Raw genomic sequence first — 23,174 nt, forward strand, 5'->3', positions numbered from 1 at the left:
TTAGTTGGTGTAAGGACCCAGTGAGACAGACATGCTGAGCACGTGGCACCAGTAATACCTTGCTGCATATAGAGCACCTTTCAGTTACCAACACTTATGCACCATTTTCCAGTCTGATGAAGGGTCCAACGACCCAAAACGCTATGGGACTATTATGCCTGTAGCCTTTAGCACCACTACTCTAACAGAGCCTTATTATAACATGTCAAACTACTTTGCTCTTCTATCAGAAGGTTAGTTCTGCTTTGCTGATTTCAGGGTTGCATAGTACTATCTTTAAGAACTGTTCTAAATCCTTCATGCAGCCACCTCTGGGAGCATACAAACGACATTATTTCAGCATCTGCAACTCTGAAAGAGATAGCTTCCTTATTAACCCCTACACTGCCTGCCCTAAGCAGCCTCAGAACACCAGCCCTCTCTCCCCACTGATTCTTTGGTGTTTTTCTTTCCCTCCCCATTTCTTAGATTGCAAGCTCTGTGGAGCAGGAACCTCCTGACCTGTGATCGCGCACAAATCAATGTTAATCCGTTTCTTATTCTGGTTACCGTCCTGCACCTCCCTTGTACTGCACTGTGGAACAGGCTGCTTTATAAATAAGAATAATAATTAAGGGTAGACAGGTTCAGGGGTTACAAATATGAACGTAAAAGTTTGTATGGAAGGTTAAAGACAAAGTTTGGCAGAAATAATTTAATTTAAGCGAACAAAAAAAACAGCAAACTTGCGAAAAATGTTCAAAGCTCAAAATGTTTGTAAAAAACCAAAAACAAACGCGTATCAGCAAAACAGAAATAAAAACGTATAGAGCGTCTATATCATGACCTGGTTTTAACTAATGAAAGTAGTTGCGTTAAGTAGTTTGTACCTGTTGAAATTGATTGGGTACAGGATGACTTCTTTGGGAGCCTGGCCATCCCATTGGATTGTGTAGGATTGCTGCAGCATCACCGCTGGCTGGTACTGCTGGTATAACGCTCCTCTATTCACACCCACAAGCCTCAAGGGATGCAAGGGGTATGTTGCCCGGGCAACCACTAGCGTTAGGTTCTCGGGGCGTCTGGACTGGATATAGAGCTGCAGAGAGAAGAGCAGGCATGGTAACGCTAGGCCAGCCGTAACATGTGGCTTCCATAAATATTTCCTTTTAATACTTTCTCCTAAAGAACAGTTCAGCGGCCGTGCAGAACCAGTGAGGCTGTTCCAACTTAAATAATGAAAAACAATAAAAAAAAATCCTTTTACTGCCCTTTCCGTAATTTGCCGAGAGAAAGTTCAGGCAGAGAGAAGTGTTTACACAGAGAGCAGGAGATAGAGCTAGAGCTAGAGATAGAGACTATATACATACTGTATGCTGGGTGATAATGGTGAAAGGCCGGGCTGCAAACCTGTCTAAGACATGCAAATGAGCATACAGTAATATTTCCATTTGCTATATGCTTTACTGTGGAGGGTTTTTGTCACTTTTTTTACCCATCAAAACTTAACTAACTAACTAACTAACTATATATATATATATATATATATATATATATATATATATATATATATCGCTGATTCGCACGCCCCCCCCTTCCTCTGGGAGATCTTGCTAAAGCTACAGGTATTATGGTGCTTGTTACCTGTGAGGGTTCAGGAGAGATCAGTCTGCGATGGTAAGGGGAAACAGGACAGGCTTTTGGTGATCCTTCAGGCTCTTCTCATGGTGTCAGCGCCTCCTGTCACAGCAGGCTCCAGGTGTACTGGAGACAGCCCCCACCATGACAATCTTCTCTCATACCTCTACCCAATAGACTGTAACTTAGGCAGAGGTGTATAAAACAGGATTCTTTATTGAGTCAGTCACTGCAGTTGTTATTACAGCGTATGCACAGGGTTTTAGGATAGGTCCCAGACCTCTGGATAGTACCGGCCTTCTTGCAGTCTTGAGGCCTTGTGCTCTACGCAGATCTTTGACTGCAGTCAGCCCCAGGAGAGGGAGAGCTGAACTGCATGTCTCTACCCCAGGAGGGGGAGACCTCAACTAACTATAATTTAGAATACTTCCTCCTAAAGGCACAGAGGGGGAGGGCACAAGGTCTGCATCCTGATTGGCTGTACACAGACCCAGTTCACGGCACCTCCACCCCTGTCACTCAGAGAGGCAGCATGAGAGGGGTGTAAACCCCACAGGATAGCCCGACACTGCCTGTAGCTATTAGTACTTACGTGACAGGAGGCAGAAAGTATAGCCTGGACCAGCCATGGATATATATATATATTTATATATATATATATCCAGGTTCCCCTTACCTCTATGCCCTGGAGGCGGGGGTGGTTGCGGAGACGCTCCGGTGCAGGGCGCTGCGGTGGGAGCTTCAGTAAGTCACTGGAGCTCCACGGCAGGACGCCGATAAGGGCACCACCATCTTTAATTAGCCGCGCATATGCAGTGTATCACGAGCAGCAGCCATTACAGGTATAGGCTCCGCACAGGGACTACAGTCCCCAGCGGCTGCTATCACATGGGCGCGAACAGCCAATAGGGCTCCCAGAAGCACGGCCAGCCAGGTGGGTACATTTGGCACTCTCAGCACACCACGCCAGCCGGAGACAGGGAGCTAGCTGCAGGGACAGGTAGTGTCCGGGTATCAGTGGCTCCCGGACTAGGCCTAGAATTACCCCGCAGGCCCCAGTTAGACCCTGACCCCTACAGATTGTGGCTGCTACAGTGAAGGCCCTGAGATAGGGACATTCCACTATAGTAGCAATAGTGTCAGTACGCCGGTGAAGGACGCCACGCGGAGCGCAAGGCCTGTAGTCTGGGACCAGACCAACATCTACTGAGAGACTCTTAAAGGTGATATACTCCAGCGGGAGTTCACCCCGTGCAGAGGCGGACGTCTTCGTTGAACAAGACGGATCCTTGTTTCATTCAGCAGTACCCGGGTACTGGAGTGCCCGGGAAGGTATCCTCATCTACGTGCACCAACGGCCATACACACACTGTGGGTAGCGCTACCACACACACCTTGGGTGGGCTGGACTCTGGACACCGGGTGGCTAGGTGCCCAGGGCACCTCAGTACTTTGGGGGATTCCACCGGGTGTGGCATTGTGGTGGGGGTATATTGTGCGGGGGTCTTATGGTATTGTGTTACGAGGGATATACTGTTATAGTAAGAAGTTATATGTTATCAGTAAAGATAAGTTGTTATATCACCGTGTGTGTATATTTATTCTGTACTGTGTGTTCCTGGGAAGGGGTAATCCATCTGTGCTTGGATCCCTTCCAGGTGGAGGCACTGTCATCAACTAGATACGATCACCCCAGGCTCCCAGCGGCGGAGGATCAGGCCTCCTGTGAGCCACTCGGGTAACGCACCACATGTAGTGTCCCTAGACATGGGGGAAGGGGGTAACATATATCTATCTCTATCTATATCTATCTATATCAATCTATACACATAAAAGTAACATTTAGGAAAAGGAGTCCCTGCTCCGAAGAGCTTACAATTTAATTGGTTGGTAGGAAGAACGTACAGAGACAGTAGGAGGGCGTTCTGGTAAGTGCGATTTTATGGGTTTATTCATGAAACGGTGAATGATCTGATTGGGGAAATATTGCAGTTTAAATAATAACTTCCGAAGATCCATAAACTATTCACGTCAATCCCTTTGCTGCAGTGCATTGTGGGCCCCTCTGGCAGCAATGGGATTAAAAATAATAATAATAATAAAAAAGAAGGTTATAATGTGGGAATAGCTTCTAAAAATATTTTTTAACATGTGTGTAAATGCAAATTATAGGTGAACAGCTGGGTGTAACACACAATGTATATTACCCTCGGGTAGTGCTGGGTGTAACACACAATGTATATTACCCTCGGGTAGTGCTGGGTGTAACACAATGTATATTACCCTCGGGTAGTGCTGGGTGTAACACACAATGTATATTACCCTCGGGTAGTGCTGGGGGTAACACAATGTATATTACCCTCGGGTAGAGCTGGGTGTAACACACAATGTATATTACCCTCGGGTAGTGCTGGGTGTAACACACAATGTATATTACCCTCGGGTAGTGCTGGGGGTAACACACAATGTATATTACCCTCGGGTAGTGCTGGGTGTAACACACAATGTATATTACCCTCGGGTAGTGCTGGGGGTAACACAATGTATATTACCCTCGGGTAGTGCTGGGGGTAACACACAATGTATATTACCCTCGGGTAGTGCTGGGGGTAACACACAATGTATATTACCCTCGGGTAGTGCTGGGGGTAACACACAATGTATATTACCCTCGGGTAGTGCTGGGGGTAACACACAATGTATATTACCCTCGGGTAGTGCTGGGTGTAACACAATGTATATTACCCTCGGGAAGTGCTGGGGGTAACACAATGTATATTACCCTCGGGTAGTGCTGGGTGTAACACACAATGTATATTACCCTCGGGTAGTGCTGGGTGTAACACAATATGTATATTACCCTCGGGTAGTGCTGGGGGTAACACACAATGTATATTACCCTCGGGTAGTGCTGGGTGTAACACACAATGTATATTACCCTCGGGTAGTGCTGGGGGTAACACAATGTATATTACCCTCGGGTAGTGCTGGGGGTAACACACAATGTATATTACCCTCGGGTAGTGCTGGGGGTAACACACAATGTATATTACCCTCGGGTAGTGCTGGGGGTAACACACAATGTATATTACCCTCGGGTAGTGCTGGGGGTAACACACAATGTATATTACCCTCGGGTAGTGCTGGGCGTAACACACAATGTATATTACCCTCGGGTAGTGCTGGGGGTAACACACAATGTATATTACCCTCGGGTAGTGCTGGGTGTAACACACAATGTATATTACCCTCGGGTAGTGCTGGGTGTAACACAATGTATATTACCCTCGGGTAGTGCTGGGTGTAACACACAATGTATATTACCCTCGGGTAGTGCTGGGGGTAACACAATGTATATTACCCTCAGGTAGAGCTGGGTGTAACACACAATGTATATTACCCTCGGGTAGTGCTGGGTGTAACACACAATGTATATTACCCTCGGGTAGTGCTGGGTGTAACACACAATGTATATTACCCTCGGGTAGTGCTGGGGGTAACACACAATGTATATTACCCTCGGGTAGTGCTGGGTGTAACACACAATGTATATTACCCCCGGGTAGAGCTGGGCGTAACACAATGTATATTACCCTCGGGTAGTGCTGGGTGTAACACACAATGTATATTACCCTCGGGTAGTGCTGGGTGTAACACACAATGTATATTACCCTCGGGTAGTGCTGGGTGTAACACACAATGTATATTACCCTCGGGTAGTGCTGGGCGTAACACACAATGTATATTACCCTCGGGTAGTGCTGGGCGTAACACACAATGTATATTACCCTCGGGTAGTGCTGGGTGTAACACAATGTATATTACCCTCGGGTAGTGCTGGGTGTAACACACAATGTATATTACCCTCGGGTAGTGCTGGGTGTAACACAATGTATATTACCCTCGGGTAGTGCTGGGGGTAACACACAATGTATATTACCCTCGGGTAGTGCTGGGTGTAACACACAATGTATATTACCCTCGGGTAGTGCTGGGTGTAACACACAATGTATATTACCCTCGGGTAGTGCTGGGTGTAACACACAATGTATATTACCCTCGGGTAGTGCTGGGTGTAACACACAATGTATATTACCCTCGGGTAGTGCTGGGTGTAACACACAATGTATATTACCCTCGGGTAGAGCTGGGTGTAACACACAATGTATATTACCCTCGGGTACAGCTGGGTGTAAAACACAATGTATATTACCCTCGGGTAGTGCTGGGGGTAACACAATGTATATTACCCTCGGGTAGAGCTGGGCGTAACACAATGTATATTACCCTCGGGTAGTGCTGGGTGTAACACACAATGTATATTACCCTCGGGTAGTGCTGGGTGTAACACAATGTATATTACCCTCGGGTAGTGCTGGGTGTAACACAATGTATATTACCCTCGGGTAGTGCTGGGTGTAACACACGATGTATATTACCCTCGGGTAGTGCTGGGTGTAACACACAATGTATATTACCCTCGGGTAGTGCTGGGCGTAACACACAATGTATATTACCCTCGGGTAGTGCTGGGTGTAACACACAATGTATATTACCCTCGGGTAGTGCTGGGTGTAACACACAATGTATATTACCCTCGGGTAGTGCTGGGTGTAACACACAATGTATATTACCCTCGGGTAGTGCTGGGTGTAACACACAATGTATATTACCCTCGGGTAGTGCTGGGTGTAACACACAATGTATATTACCCTCGGGTAGTGCTGGGTGTAACACAATGTATATTACCCTCGGGTAGTGCTGGGTGTAACACACAATGTATATTACCCTCGGGTAGTGCTGGGTGTAACACACAATGTATATTACCCTCGGGTAGTGCTGGGTGTAACACACAATGTATATTACCCTCGGGTAGTGCTGGGTGTAACACACAATGTATATTACCCTCGGGTAGTGCTGGGTGTAACACACAATGTATATTACCCTCGGGTAGTGCTGGGTGTAACACACAATGTATATTACCCTCGGGTAGTGCTGGGTGTAACACACAATGTATATTACCCTCGGGTAGTGCTGGGTGTAACACACAATGTATATTACCCTCGGGTAGTGCTGGGTGTAACACAATGTATATTACCCTCGGGTAGTGCTGGGTGTAACACACAATGTATATTACCCTCGGGTAGTGCTGGGTGTAACACACAATGTATATTACCCTCGGGTAGTGCTGGGTGTAACACACAATGTATATTACCCTCGGGTAGTGCTGGGTGTAACACACAATGTATATTACCCTCGGGTAGTGCTGGGTGTAACACACAATGTATATTACCCTCGGGTAGTGCTGGGTGTAACACACAATGTATATTACCCTCGGGTAGTGCTGGGTGTAACACACAATGTATATTACCCTCGGGTAGTGCTGAGTGTAACACAATGTATATTACCCTCGGGTAGTGCTGGGTGTAACACACAATGTATATTACCCTCGGGTAGTGCTGGGTGTAACACACAATGTATATTACCCCCGGGTAGTGCTGGGTGTAACACAATGTATATTACCCTCGGGTAGTGCTGGGTGTAACACACAATGTATATTACCCCCGGGTAGTGCTGGGTGTAACACAATGTATATTACCCTCGGGTAGTGCTGGGTGTAACACACAATGTATATTACCCTCGGGTAGTGCTGGGTGTAACACACAATGTATATTACCCTCGGGTAGTGCTGGGTGTAACACACAATGTATATTACCCTCGGGTAGTGCTGGGTGTAACACACAATGTATATTACCCTCGGGTAGTGCTGGGGGTAACATTATGTATATTACCCTCGGGTAGTGCTGGGTGTAACACACAATGTATATTACCCTCGGGTAGTGCTGGGTGTAACACACAATGTATATTACCCTCGGGTAGTGCTGGGTGTAACACAATGTATATTACCCTCGGGTAGTGCTGGGTGTAACACAATGTATATTACCCTCGGGTAGTGCTGGGGGTAACACAATGTATATTACCCTCGGGTAGTGCTGGGTGTAACACACAATGTATATTACCCTCGGGTAGTGCTGGGTGTAACACACAATGTATATTACCCTCGGGTAGTGCTGGGTGTAACACACAATGTATATTACCCTCGGGTAGTGCTGGGTGTAACACACAATGTATATTACCCTCGGGCAGTGCTGGGTGTAACACACAATGTATATTACCCTCGGGTAGTGCTGGGTGTAACACACAATGTATATTACCCTCGGGTAGTGCTGGGTGTAACACAATGTATATTACCCTCGGGTAGTGCTGGGTGTAACACAATGTATATTACCCTCGGGTAGTGCTGGGTGTAACACACAATGTATATTACCCTCGGGTAGTGCTGGGTGTAACACACAATGTATATTACCCTCGGGTAGTGCTGGGCGTAACACAATGTATATTACCCCCGGGTAGTACTGGGTGTAACACACAATGTATATTACCCCCGGGTAGTACTGGGTGTAACACACAATGTATATTACCCTCGGGTAGTGCTGGGTGTAACACACAATGTATATTACCCCCGGGTAGTACTGGGTGTAACACACAATGTATATTACCCTCGGGTAGTGCTGGGTGTAACACACAATGTATATTACCCTCGGGTAGTGCTGGGTGTAACACACAATGTATATTACCCTCGGGTAGTGCTGGGTGTAACACACAATGTATATTACCCTCGGGTAGTGCTGGGTGTAACACACAATGTATATTACCCTCGGGTAGTGCTGGGTGTAACACAATGTATATTACCCTCGGGTAGTGCTGGGTGTAACACAATGTATATTACCCTCGGGTAGTGCTGGGTGTAACACACAATGTATATTACCCTCGGGAAGTGCTGGGTGTAACACACAATGTATATTACCCTCGGGTAGTGCTGGGTGTAACACAATGTATATTACCCTCGGGTAGTGCTGGGTGTAACACAATGTATATTACCCTCGGGTAGTGCTGGATGTAACACACAATGTATATTACCCTCGGGTAGTGCTGGGCGTAACACACAATGTATATTACCCTCGGGTAGTGCTGGGTGTAACACACAATGTATATTACCCTCGGGTAGTGCTGGGTGTAACACAATGTATATTACCCTCGGGTAGTGCTGGGTGTAACACACAATGTATATTACCCTCGGGTAGTGCTGGGTGTAACACACAATGTATATTACCCTCGGGTAGTGCTGGGTGTAACACACAATGTATATTACCCTCGGGTAGTGCTGGGTGTAACACACAATGTATATTACCCTCGGGTAGTGCTGGGGGTAACACACAATGTATATTACCCTCGGGTAGTGCTGGGTGTAACACACAATGTATATTACCCTCGGGTAGTGCTGGGTGTAACACACAATGTATATTACCCTCGGGTAGTGCTGGGTGTAACACAATGTATATTACCCTCGGGTAGTGCTGGGTGTAACACACAATGTATATTACCCCCGGGTAGTGCTGGGTGTAACACACAATGTATATTACCCTCGGGTAGTGCTGGGTGTAACACACAATGTATATTACCCTCGGGTAGTGCTGGGGGTAACACACAATGTATATTATCCTCGGGTAGTGCTGGGTGTAACACACAATGTATATTACCCTCGGGTAGTGCTGGGCGTAACACACAATGTATATTACCCTCGGGTAGTGCTGGGTGTAACACAATGTATATTACCCTCGGGTAGTGCTGGGTGTAACACAATGTATATTACCCTCGGGTAGTGCTGGGTGTAACACACAATGTATATTACCCTCGGGTAGTGCTGGGTGTAACACACGATGTATATTACCCTCGGGTAGTGCTGGGTGTAACACACAATGTATATTACCCTCGGGTAGTGCTGGGTGTAACACACAATGTATATTACCCTCGGGTAGTGCTGGGTGTAACACAATGTATATTACCCTCGGGTAGTGCTGGGTGTAACACACAATGTATATTACCCTCGGGTAGTGCTGGGTGTAACACACGATGTATATTACCCTCGGGTAGTGCTGGGTGTAACACACAATGTATATTACCCTCGGGTAGTGCTGGGCGTAACACACAATGTATATTACCCTCGGGTAGTGCTGGGTGTAACACACACTGTATATTACCCCCGGGTAGCGCTGGGTGTAACACACAATGTATATTACCCCCGGGTAGTGCTGAGCGTAACACAATGTATATTACCCTCGGGTAGTGCTGGGTGTAACACACAATGTATATTACCCTCGGGTAGTGCTGGGTGTAACACACAATGTATATTACCCTCGGGTAGTGCTTGGGGTAACACACAATGTATATTACCCCCGGGTAGTGCTGGGCGTAACACAATGTATATTACCCTCGGGTAGTGCTGGGTGTTACACACAATGTATATTACCCCCGGGTAGCGCTGGGTGTAACACACAATGTATATTACCCCCGGGTAGTGCTGAGCGTAACACAATGTATATTACCCTCGGGTAGTGCTGGGTGTAACACACAATGTATATTACCCTCGGGTAGTGCTGGGTGTAACACACAATGTATATTACCCCCGGGTAGCGCTGGGTGTAACACACAATGTATATTACCCCCGGGTAGTGCTGAGCGTAACACAATGTATATTACCCTCGGGTAGTGCTGGGTGTAACACACAATGTATATTACCCTCGGGTAGTGCTGGGTGTAACACACAATGTATATTACCCTCGGGTAGTGCTTGGGGTAACACACAATGTATATTACCCCCGGGTAGTGCTGGGCGTAACACAATGTATATTACCCTCGGGTAGTGCTGGGTGTTACACACAATGTATATTACCCTCGGGTAATGCTGGGTGTAACACACAATGTATATTACCCTCGGGTAGTGCTGGGTGTAACACACAATGTATATTACCCTCGGGTAGTGCTGGGTGTAACACACAATGTATATTACCCTCGGGTAGTGCTGGGTGTAACACACAATGTATCTTACCCTCGGGTAGTGCTGGGTGTAACACAATGTATATTACCCTCGGGTAGTGCTGGGTGTAACACACAATGTATATTACCCTCGGGTAGTGCTGGATGTAACACACAATGTATATTACCCTCGGGTAGTGCTGGGTGTAACACACAATGTATATTACCCTCGGGGAGTGCTGGGTGTAACACACAATGTATATTACCCTCGGGTAGTGCTGGGTGTAACACACAATGTATATTACCCTCGGGTAGCGCTGGGTGTAACACACAATGTATATTACCCTCGGGTAATGCTGGGTGTAACACACAATGTATATTACCCTCGGGTAGTGCTGGGGGTAACACACAATGTATATTACCCTCGGGTAGTGCTGGGTGTAACACACAATGTATATTACCCTCGGGTAGTGCTGGGGGTAACACACAATGTATATTACCCTCGGGTAGTGCTGGGTGTAACACACAATGTATATTACCCTCGGGTAGTGCTGGGTGTAACACAATGTATATTACCCTCGGGTAGTGCTGGGTGTAACACACAATGTATATTACCCTCGGGTAGTGCTGAGTGTAACATGCAATGTATATTACCCTCGGGTAGTGCTGGGTGTAACACACAATGTATATTACCCTCGGGTAGTGCTGGGGGTAACACACAATGTATATTACCCTCGGGTAGTGCTGGGCGTAACACACAATGTATATTACCCTCGGGTAGTGCTGGGGGTAACACACAATGTATATTACCCTCGGGTAGTGCTGGGGGTAACACACAATGTATATTACCCTCGGGTAGTGCTGGGTGTAACACACAATGTATATTACCCTCGGGTAGTGCTGGGTGTAACACAATGTATATTACCCTCGGGTAGTGCTGGGTGTAACACACAATGTATATTACCCTCGGGTAGTGCTGAGTGTAACATGCAATGTATATTACCCTCGGGTAGTGCTGGGTGTAACACAATGTATATTACCCTCGGGTAGTGCTGGGTGTAACACACAATGTATATTACCCTCGGGTAGTGCTGGGTGTAACACACAATGTATATTACCCTCGGGTAGTGCTGGGTGTAACACACAATGTATATTACCCTCGGGTAGCGCTGGGTGTAACACACAATGTATATTACCCTCGGGTAGTGCTGGGTGTAACACACAATGTATATTACCCTCGGGTAGTGCTGGGGGTAACACACAATGTATATTACCCTCGGGTAGTGCTGGGCGTAACACACAATGTATATTACCCTCGGGTAGTGCTGGGTGTAACACACAATGTATATTACCCTCGGGTAGTGCTGGGTGTAACACACAATGTATATTACCCTCGGGTAGTGCTTGGGGTAACACACAATGTATATTACCCTCGGGTAGTGCTGGGTGTAACACACAATGTATATTACCCTCGGGTAGTGCTGGGTGTAACACAATGTATATTACCCTCGGGTAGTGCTGGGTGTAACACACAATGTATATTACCCTCGGGTAGTGCTGGGTGTAACACACAATGTATATTACCCTCGGGTAGCGCTGGGTGTAACACACAATGTATATTACCCTCGGGTAGTGCTGGGTGTAACACACAATGTATATTACCCTCGGGTAGCGCTGGGTGTAACACACAATGTATATTACCCTCGGGTAGTGCTGGGTGTAACACACAATGTATATTACCCTCGGGTAGTGCTGGGTGTAATACACAATGTATATTACCCTCGGGTAGTGCTGGGTGTAACACACAATGTATATTACCCTCGGGTAGCGCTGGGTGTAACACACAATGTATATTACCCTCGGGTAGTGCTGGGTGTAACACACAATGTATATTACCCTCGGGTAGTGCTGGGTGTAACACACAATGTATATTACCCTCGGGTAGCGCTGGGTGTAACACACAATGTATATTACCCTCGGGTAGTGCTGGGTGTAACACACAATGTATATTACCCTCGGGTAGTGCTGGGCGTAACACAATGTATATTACCCTCGGGTAGTGCTGGGTGTAACACACAATGTATATTACCCTCGGGTAGTGCTGGGTGTAACACACAATGTATATTACCCTCGGGTAGCGCTGGGTGTAACACACAATGTATATTACCCTCGGGTAGTGCTGGGTGTAACACACAATGTATATTACCCTCGGGTAGCGCTGGGTGTAACACACAATGTATATTACCCTCGGGTAGTGCTGGGTGTAACACACAATGTATATTACCCTCGGGTAGTGCTGGGGGTAACACACAATGTATATTACCCTCGGGTAGTGCTGGGTGTAACACACAATGTATATTACCCTCGGGTAGTGCTGGGTGTAACACACAATGTATATTACCCTCGGGTAGTGCTGGGTGTAACACACAATGTATATTACCCTCGGGTAGTGCTGGGGGTAACACACAATGTATATTACCCCCGGGTAGTGCTGGGTGTAACACACAATGTATATTACCCTCAGGTAGTGCTGGGTGTAACACACAATGTATATTACCCTCGGGTAGTGCTGGGTGTAACACACAATGTATATTACCCTCGGGTAGTGCTGGGTGTAACACACAATGTATATTACCCTCGGGTAGTGCCGAGCGTAACACAATGTATATTACCCTCGGGTAGAGCTGGGTGTAACACACAATGTATATTACCCTCAGGTAGTGCTGGGTGTAACACACAATGTATATTACCCTCGGGTAGTGCTGGGTGTAACACACAATGTATATTACCCTCGGGTAGTGCTGGGTGTAACACACAATGTATATTACCCTCGGGTAGTGCCGAGCGTAACACAATGTATATTACCCTCGGGTAGTGCTGGGTGTAACACACAATGTATATTACCCTCGGGTAGTGCTGGGTGTAACACACAATGTATATTACCCTCGGGTAGTGCCGAGCGTAACACAATGTATATTACCCTCGGGTAGTGCTGGGTGTAACACACAATGTATATTACCCTCGGGTAGTGCCGAGCGTAACACAATGTATATTACCCTCGGGTAGTGCTGGGTGTAACACACAATGTATATTACCCTCGGGTAGTGCTGGGTGTAACACACAATGTATATTACCCTCGGGTAGTGCTGGGTGTAACACACAATGTATATTACCCTCGGGTAGTGCTGGGTGTAACACACAATGTATATTACCCCCGGGTAGTACTGGGTGTAACACAATGTATATTACCCTCGAGTAGTGCTGGGCGTAACACAATGTATATTACCCTCGGGTAGTGCTGGGTGTAACACACAATGTATATTACCCTCGGGTAGTGCTGGGTGTAACACACAATGTATATTACCCTCGGGTAGTGCTGGGTGTAACACAATGTATATTACCCTCGGGTAGTGCTGGGGGTAACACACAATGTATATTACCCTCGGGTAGTGCTGGGTGTAACACACAATGTATATTACCCTCGGGTAGTGCTGGGTGTAACACACAATGTATATTACCCTCGGGTAGTGCTGGGTGTAACACAATGTATATTACCCTCGGGTAGTGCTGGGTGTAACACACAATGTATATTACCCTCGGGTAGTGCTGGGTGTAACACACAATGTATATTACCCTCGGGTAGTGCTGGGTGTAACACACAATGTATATTACCCTCGGGTAGTGCTGGGCGTAACACAATGTATATTACCCTCGGGTAGTGCTGGGCGTAACACACAATGTATATTACCCTCGGGTAGTGCTGGGTGTAACACACAATGTATATTACCCTCGGGTAGTGCTGGGTGTAACACAATGTATATTACCCTCGGGTAGTGCTGGGTGTAACACACAGTGTATATTACCCTCGGGTAGTGCTGGGTGTAACACACAATGTATATTACCCCCGGGTAGTGCTGGGTGTAACACAATGTATATTACCCTCGGGTAGTGCTGGGTGTAACACACAATGTATATTACCCTCGGGTAGTGCTGGGTGTAACACACAATGTATATTACCCTCGGGTAGTGCTGGGTGTAACACACAATGTATATTACCCTCGGGTAGTGCTGGGCGTAACACACAATGTATATTACCCCCGGGTAGTACTGGGTGTAACACACAATGTATATTACCCCCGGGTAGTACTGGGTGTAACACACAATGTATATTACCCTCGGGTAGTGCTGGGTGTAACACACAATCTATATTACCCTCGGGTAGTGCTGGGTGTAACACACAATGTATATTACCCTCGGGTAGTGCTGGGTGTAACACACAATGTATATTACCCTCGGGTAGTGCTGGGTGTAACACACAATGTATATTACCCTCGGGTAGTGCTGGGTGTAACACACAATGTATATTACCCTCGGGTAGTGCTGGGTGTAACACAATGTATATTACCCTCGGGTAGTGCTGGGTGTAACACACAATGTATATTATCCCCCGGGTAGTGCTGGGGGTAACACACAATGTATATTACCCTCGGGTAGTGCTGGGTGTAACACACAATGTATATTACCCTCGGGTAGTGCTGGGTGTAACACACAATGTATATTACCCTCGGGTAGTGCTGGGTGTAACACACAATGTATATTACCCTCGGGTAGTGCTGGGTGTAACACACAATATGTATATTACCCTCGGGTAGTGCTGGGTGTAACACACAATGTATATTACCCTCGGTAGTGCTGGGTGTAACACACAATGTATATTACCCTCGGGTAGTGCTGGTGTAACACACAATGTATATTACCCTCGGGAAGTGCTGGGTGTAACACACAATGTATATTACCCCCGGGTAGTGCTGGGTGTAACACAATGTATATTACCCTCGGGTAGTGCTGGGCGTAACACAATGTATATTACCCTCGGGTAGTGCTGGGTGTAACACACAATGTATATTACCCTCGGGTAGTGCTGGCGTAACACACAATGTATATTACCCCCGGGTAGTACTGGGTGTAACACACAATGTATATTACCCCGGGTAGTACTGGGTGTAACACACAATGTATATTACCCTCGGGTAGTGCTGGGTGTAACACACAATGTATATTACCCTCGGGTAGTGCTGGGTGTAACACACAATGTATATTACCCTCGGGTAGTGCTGGGCGTAACACACAATGTATATTACCCTCGGGTAGTGCTGGGTGTAACACAATGTATATTACCCTCGGGTAGTGCTGGGTGTAACACAATGTATATTACCCTCGGGTAGTGCTGGGTGTAACACACAATGTATATTACCCTCGGGTAGTGCTGGCGTAACACACAATGTATATTACCCTCGGGTAGTGCTGGGTGTAACACACAATGTATATTACCCTCGGTAGTGCTGGGTGTAACACACAATGTATATTACCCTCGGGTAGTGCTGGGCGTAACACACAATGTATATTACCCTCGGTAGTGCTGGGTGTAACACAATGTATATTACCCTCGGGTAGTGCTGGATGTAACACACAATGTATATTACCCTCGGGTAGTGCTGGGTGTAACACAATGTATATTACCCTCGGGTAGTGCTGGGTGTAACACAATGTATATTACCCTCGGGTAGTGCTGGGTGTAACACAATGTATATTACCCTCGGGTAGTGCTGGGTGTAACACAATGTATATTACCCTCGGGTAGTGCTGGGTGTAACACAATGTATATTACCCTCGGGTAGTGCTGGGTGTAACACACAATGTATATTACCCTCGGGTAGTGCTGGGTGTAACACACAATGTATATTACCCTCGGTAGTGCTGGGTGTAACACACAATGTATATTACCCTCGGGTAGTGCTGGATGTAACACACAATGTATATTACCCTCGGGTAGTGCTGGGTGTAACACACAATGTATATTATCCTCGGGTAGTGCTGGGTGTAACACACAATGTATATTACCCCCGGTAGTGCTGGGTGTAACACACAATGTATATTACCCTCGGGTAGTGCTGGGCGTAACACACAATGTATATTACCCTCGGGTAGTGCTGGGTGTAACACAATGTATATTACCCTCGGGTAGTGCTGGGTGTAACACACAATGTATATTACCCTCGGGTAGTGCTGGGTGTAACACACAATGTATATTACCCTCGGGTAGTGCTGGGTGTAACACACAATGTATATTACCCTCGGGTAGTGCTGGGTGTAACACACAATGTATATTACCCTCGGGTAGTGCTGGGTGTAACACACAATGTATATTACCCTCGGGAAGTGCTGGGTGTAACACACAATGTATATTACCCTCGGGTAGTGCTGGGTGTAACACACAATGTATATTACCCTCGGGTAGTGCTGGGTGTAACACACAATGTATATTACCCCCGGGTAGTGCTGGGTGTAACACACAATGTATATTACCCTCGGGTAGTGCTGGGCGTAACACACAATGTATATTACCCTCGGGTAGTGCTGGGTGTAACACAATGTATATTACCCTCGGGTAGTGCTGGTGTAACACACAATGTATATTACCCTCGGGTAGTGCTGGGTGTAACACACAATGTATATTACCCTCGGGTAGTGCTGGGTGTAACACAATGTATATTACCCTCGGGTAGTGCTGGGTGTAACACACAATGTATATTACCCTCGGGTAGTGCTGGGTGTAACACAATGTATATTACCCTCGGGTAGTGCTGGGTGTAACACACAATGTATATTACCCTCGGGTAGTGCTGGGTGTAACACAATGTATATTACCCTCGGTAGTGCTGGGTGTAACACACAATGTATATTACCCCCGGGTAGTGCTGGGTGTAACACAATGTATATTACCCTCGGGTAGTGCTGGGTGTAACACACAATGTATATTACCCTCGGGTAGTGCTGGGTGTAACACACAATGTATATTACCCTCGGGAAGTGCTGGGTGTAACACACAATGTATATTACCCTCGGGTAGTGCTGGGTGTAACACACAATGTATATTACCCTCGGGTAGTGCTGGGTGTAACACAATGTATATTACCCTCGGGTAGTGCTGGGTGTAACACACAATGTATATTACCCTCGGGTAGTGCTGGGTGTAACACACAATGTATATTACCCCCGGGTAGTGCTGGGTGTAACACACAATGTATATTACCCTCGGGTAGTGCTGGGTGTAACACACAATGTATATTACCCCCGGGTAGTACTGGGTGTAACACACAATGTATATTACCCTCGGGTAGTGCTGGGTGTAACACACAATGTATATTACCCTCGGGTAGTGCTGGGGGTAACACACAATGTATATTACCCCCGGGTAGTGCTGGGCGTAACACAATGTATATTACCCTCGGGTAGTGCTGGGTGTAACACAATGTATATTACCCTCGGGTAGTGCTGGGTGTAACACACAATGTATATTACCCTCGGGTAGTGCTGGGTGTAACACACAATGTATATTACCCTCGGGTAGTGCTGGGTGTAACACACAATGTAATATTACCCTCGGGTAGTGCTGGGTGTAACACACAATGTATATTACCCTCGGGTAGTGCTGGGTGTAACACACAATGTATATTACCCTCGGGTAGTGCTGGGTGTAACACAATGTATATTACCCTCGGGTAGTGCTGGGTGTAACACACAATGTATATTACCCTCGGGTAGTGCTGGGTGTAACACACAATGTATATTACCCTCGGGTAGTGCTGGGTGTAACACACAATGTATATTACCCTCGGGTAGTGCTGGGTGTAACACAATGTATATTACCCTCGGGTAGTGCTGGGTGTAACACACAATGTATATTACCCCCGGGTAGTGCTGGGTGTAACACAATGTATATTACCCTCGGGTAGTGCTGGGTGTAACACAATGTATATTACCCTCGGGTAGTGCTGGGTGTAACACAATGTATATTACCCTCGGGTAGTGCTGGGTGTAACACACAATGTATATTACCCTCGGGTAGTGCTGGGTGTAACACAATGTATATTACCCTCGGGTAGTGCTGGGTGTAACACACAATGTATATTACCCTCGGGTAGTGCTGGGTGTAACACAATGTATATTACCCTCGGGTAGTGCTGGGTGTAACACACAATGTATATTACCCCGGGTAGTGCTGGGTGTAACACAATGTATATTACCCTCGGGTAGTGCTGGGTGTAACACACAATGTATATTACCCTCGGGTAGTGCTGGGTGTAACACACAATGTATATTACCCTCGGGAAGTGCTGGGTGTAACACACAATGTATATTACCCTCGGGTAGTGCTGGGTGTAACACACAATGTATATTACCCTCGGGTAGTGCTGGGTGTAACACACAATGTATATTACCCTCGGGTAGTGCTGGGTGTAACACACAATGTATATTACCCTCGGGTAGTGCTGGTGTAACACAATGTATATTACCCTCGGGTAGTGCTGGTGTAACACACAATGTATATTACCCTCGGGTAGTGCTGGGTGTAACACAATGTATATTACCCTCGGTAGTGCTGGGTGTAACACACAATGTATATTACCCTCGGGTAGTGCTGGGTGTAACACACAATGTATATTACCCTCGGGTAGTGCTGGGTGTAACACAATGTATATTACCCTCGGGTAGTGCTGGGTGTAACACACAATGTATATTACCCCCGGGTAGTGCTGGGTGTAACACAATGTATATTACCCTCGGGTAGTGCTGGGTGTAACACACAATGTATATTACCCTCGGGTAGTGCTGGGTGTAACACACAATGTATATTACCCTCGGGTAGTGCTGGGTGTAACACACAATGTATATTACCCTCGGGTAGTGCTGGGGGTAACACACAATGTATATTACCCCGGGTAGTGCTGGGCGTATCACAATGTATATTACCCTCGGGTAGTGCTTCGTGTAACACAATGTATATTACCCTCGGGTAGTGCTGGGTGTAACACAATGTATATTACCCTCGGGTAGTGCTGGGTGTAACACACAATGTATATTACCCTCGGGTAGTGCTGGGTGTAACACACAATGTATATTACCCTCGGGTAGTGCTGGGTGTAACACACAATGTATATTACCCTCGGGTAGTGCTGGGGGTAACACACAATGTATATTACCCCCGGGTAGTGCTGGGCGTAACACAATGTATATTACCCTCGGGTAGTGCTGGGTGTAACACAATGTATATTACCCTCGGGTAGTGCTGGGTGTAACACACAATGTATATTACCCTCGGGTAGTGCTGGGTGTAACACACAATGTATATTACCCTCGGGTAGTGCTGGGTGTAACACAATGTATATTACCCTCGGGTAGTGCTGGGTGTAACACACAATGTATATTACCCTCGGGTAGTGCTGGGTGTAACACACAATGTATATTACCCTCGGGTAGTGCTGGGTGTAACACAATGTATATTACCCTCGGGTAGTGCTGGGTGTAACCACAATGTATATTACCCCCGGGTAGTGCTGGGTGTAACACAATGTATATTACCCTCGGGTAGTGCTGGGTGTAACACACAATGTATATTACCCTCGGGTAGTGCTGGGTGTAACACACAATGGATATTACCCTCGGGTAGTGCTGGGTGTAACACACAATGTATATTACCCTCGGGTAGTGCTGGGTGTAACACACAATGTATATTACCCTCGGGTAGTGCTGGGCGTAACACACAATGTATATTACCCTCGGGTAGTGCTGGGTGTAACACACAATGTATATTACCCTCGGGTAGTGCTGGGTGTAACACACAATGTATATTACCCTCGGGTAGTGCTGGGTGTAACACAATGTATATTACCCTCGGGTAGTGCTGGGTGTAACACACAATGTATATTACCCTCGGGTAGTGCTGGGTGTAACACACAATGTATATTACCCTCGGGTAGTGCTGGTGTAACACACAATGTATATTACCCTCGGGTAGTGCTGGGTGTAACACACAATGTATATTACCCTCGGGTAGTGCTGGGTGTAACACAATGTATATTACCCTCGGGTAGTGCTGGGGGTAACACACAATGTATATTACCCTCGGGTAGAGCTGGGTGTAACACACAATGTATATTACCCTCGGGTAGTGCTGGGGTAACACAATGTATATTACCCTCGGGTAGTGCTGGGTGTAACACACAATGTATATTACCCTCGGGTAGTGCTGGGTGTAACACACAATGTATATTACCCTCGGGTAGTGCTGGGTGTAACACACAATGTATATTACCCTCGGGTAGTAGCTGGGTGTAACACACAATGTATATTACCCTCGGGTAGTGCTGGTGTAACACACAATGTATATTACCCTCGGGTAGTGCTGGGTGTAACACACAATGTATATTACCCTCGGGTAGTGCTGGGTGTAACACACAATGTATATTACCCTCGGGTAGTGCTGGGTGTAACACACAATGTATATTACCCTCGGGTAGTGCTGGGTGTAACACACAATGTATATTACCCTCGGGTAGTGCTGGGTGTAACACACAATGTATATAACCCTCGGGTAGTGCTGGGCGTAACACAATGTATATTACCCTCGGGTAGTGCTGGGTGTAACACACAATGTATATTACCCTCGGGTAGTACTGGGTGTAACACACAATGTATATTACCCTCGGTAGTGCTGGGTGTAACACACAATGTATATTACCCTCGGGTAGTGCTGGGTGTAACACACAATGTATATTACCCTCGGGTAGTGCTGGGTGTAACACACAATGTATATTACCCTCGGGTAGTGCTGGGTGTAACACACAATGTATATTACCCTCGGGTAGTGCTGGGTGTAACACACAATGTATATTACCCTCGGGTAGTGCTGGGTGTAACACACAATGTATATTACCCTCGGGTAGTGCTGGGTGTAACACACAATGTATATTACCCTCGGGTAGTGCTGGGTGTAACACACAATGTATATTACCCTCGGGTAGTGCTGGGTGTAACACACAATGTATATTACCCCGGGTAGTGCTGGGTGTAACACACAATGTATATTACCCTCGGGTAGTGCTGGGTGTAACACACAATGTATATTACCCTCGGGTAGTGCTGGGTGTAACACACAATGTATATTACCCTCGGGTAGTGCTGGGTGTAACACACAATGTATATTACCCTCGGGTAGTGCTGGGTGTAACACACAATGTATATACCCTCGGGTAGTGCTGGGTGTAACACACAATGTATATTACCCTCGGGTAGTGCTGGGTGTAACACACAATGTATATTACCCTCGGGTAGTGCTGGGTGTAACACAATGTATATTACCCTCGGGTAGTGCTGGGTGTAACACGACAATGTATATTACCCTCGGGTAGTGCTGGGTGTACACACAATGTATATTACCCTCGGGTAGTGCTGGGTGTAACACACAATGTATATTACCCTCGGGTAGTGCTGGGTGTAACACACAATGTATATTACCCTCGAGTAGTGCTGGGTGTAACACACAATGTATATTACCCCTCGGGTAGTGCTGGGTGTAACACACAATGTATATTACCCTCGGGTAGTGCTGGGTGTAACACACAATGTATATTACCCTCGGGTAGTGCTGGGTGTAACACAATGTATATTACCCTCGGGTAGTGCTGGGTGTAACACACAATGTATATTACCCTCGGGTAGTGCTGGGTGTAACGACACAATGTATATTACCCTCGGTAGTGCTGGGTGTAACACAATGTATATTACCCTCGGGTAGTGCTGGGTGTAACACACAATGTATATTACCCCCGGGTAGTGCTGGGTGTAACACAATGTATATTACCCTCGGGTAGTGCTGGGTGTAACACACAATGTATATTACCCTCGGGTAGTGCTGGGTGTAACACACAATGTATATTACCCTCGGGTAGTGCTGGGTGTAACACACAATGTAATATTACCCTCGGGTAGTGCTGGGTGTAACACACAATGTATATTACCCTCGGGTAGTGCTGGGTGTAACACACAATGTATATTACCCTCGGGTAGTGCTGGGCGTAACACACAATGTATATTACCCTCGGGTAGTGCTGGGTGTAACACAATGTATATTACCCTCGGGTAGTGCTGGGTGTAACACACAATGTATATTACCCTCGGGTAGTGCTGGGTGTAACACACAATGTATATTACCCTCGGGTAGTGCTGGATGTAACACACAATGTATATTACCCTCGGGTAGTGCTGGGTGTAACACACAATGCATATTACCCTCGGGTAGTGCTGGGTGTAACACACAATGTATATTACCCTCGGGTAGTGCTGGGTGTAACACAATGTATATTACCCTCGGGTAGTGCTGGGTGTAACACACAATGTATATTACCCTCGGGTAGTGCTGGGTGTAACACACGAATGTATATTACCCTCGGGTAGTGCTGGGTGTAACACACAATGTATATTACCCTCGGGTAGTGCTGGGTGTAACACAATGTATATTACCCTCGGTAGTGCTGGGTGTAACACACAATGTATATTACCCTCGGGTAGTGCTGGTGTAACACAATGTATATTACCCTCGGGTAGTGCTGGGTGTAACACAATGTATATTACCCTCGGGTAGTGCTCGGGGGTAACACACAATGTATATTACCCTCGGGTAGTGCTGGGTGTAACACACAATGTATTTACCTCGGGTAGCGCTGGGTGTAACACACAATGTATATTACCCTCGGTAGTGCTGGGTGTAACACACAATGTATATTACCCTCGGGTAGTGCTGGGTGTAACACACAATGTATATTACCCCCGGGTAGTGC

General features: G+C 46.6%; 2 protein-coding genes across 3 annotated transcripts in view; both read right to left on the bottom strand.

Annotated features, from left to right (window-relative positions):
• Positions 1 to 23,174, bottom strand: part of CEMIP (cell migration inducing hyaluronidase 1) — a 150,356-nt gene that overhangs the window by 87,230 nt on the left and 39,952 nt on the right. The gene's annotated exons all lie outside the window — the stretch shown is intronic.
• Positions 1 to 23,174, bottom strand: part of LOC142468712 (cell surface hyaluronidase CEMIP2-like) — an 89,500-nt gene that overhangs the window by 7,099 nt on the left and 59,227 nt on the right. Inside the window, 1 exon segment of the mRNA XM_075575142.1 lies at positions 870 to 1,078. Within this exon segment, the coding sequence (XP_075431257.1) occupies positions 870 to 1,078 (209 nt within the window).

Source organism: Ascaphus truei, chromosome 18, assembly GCF_040206685.1.
Source record: "Ascaphus truei isolate aAscTru1 chromosome 18, aAscTru1.hap1, whole genome shotgun sequence".
Taxonomy (NCBI): Eukaryota; Metazoa; Chordata; class Amphibia; order Anura; family Ascaphidae; genus Ascaphus; species Ascaphus truei.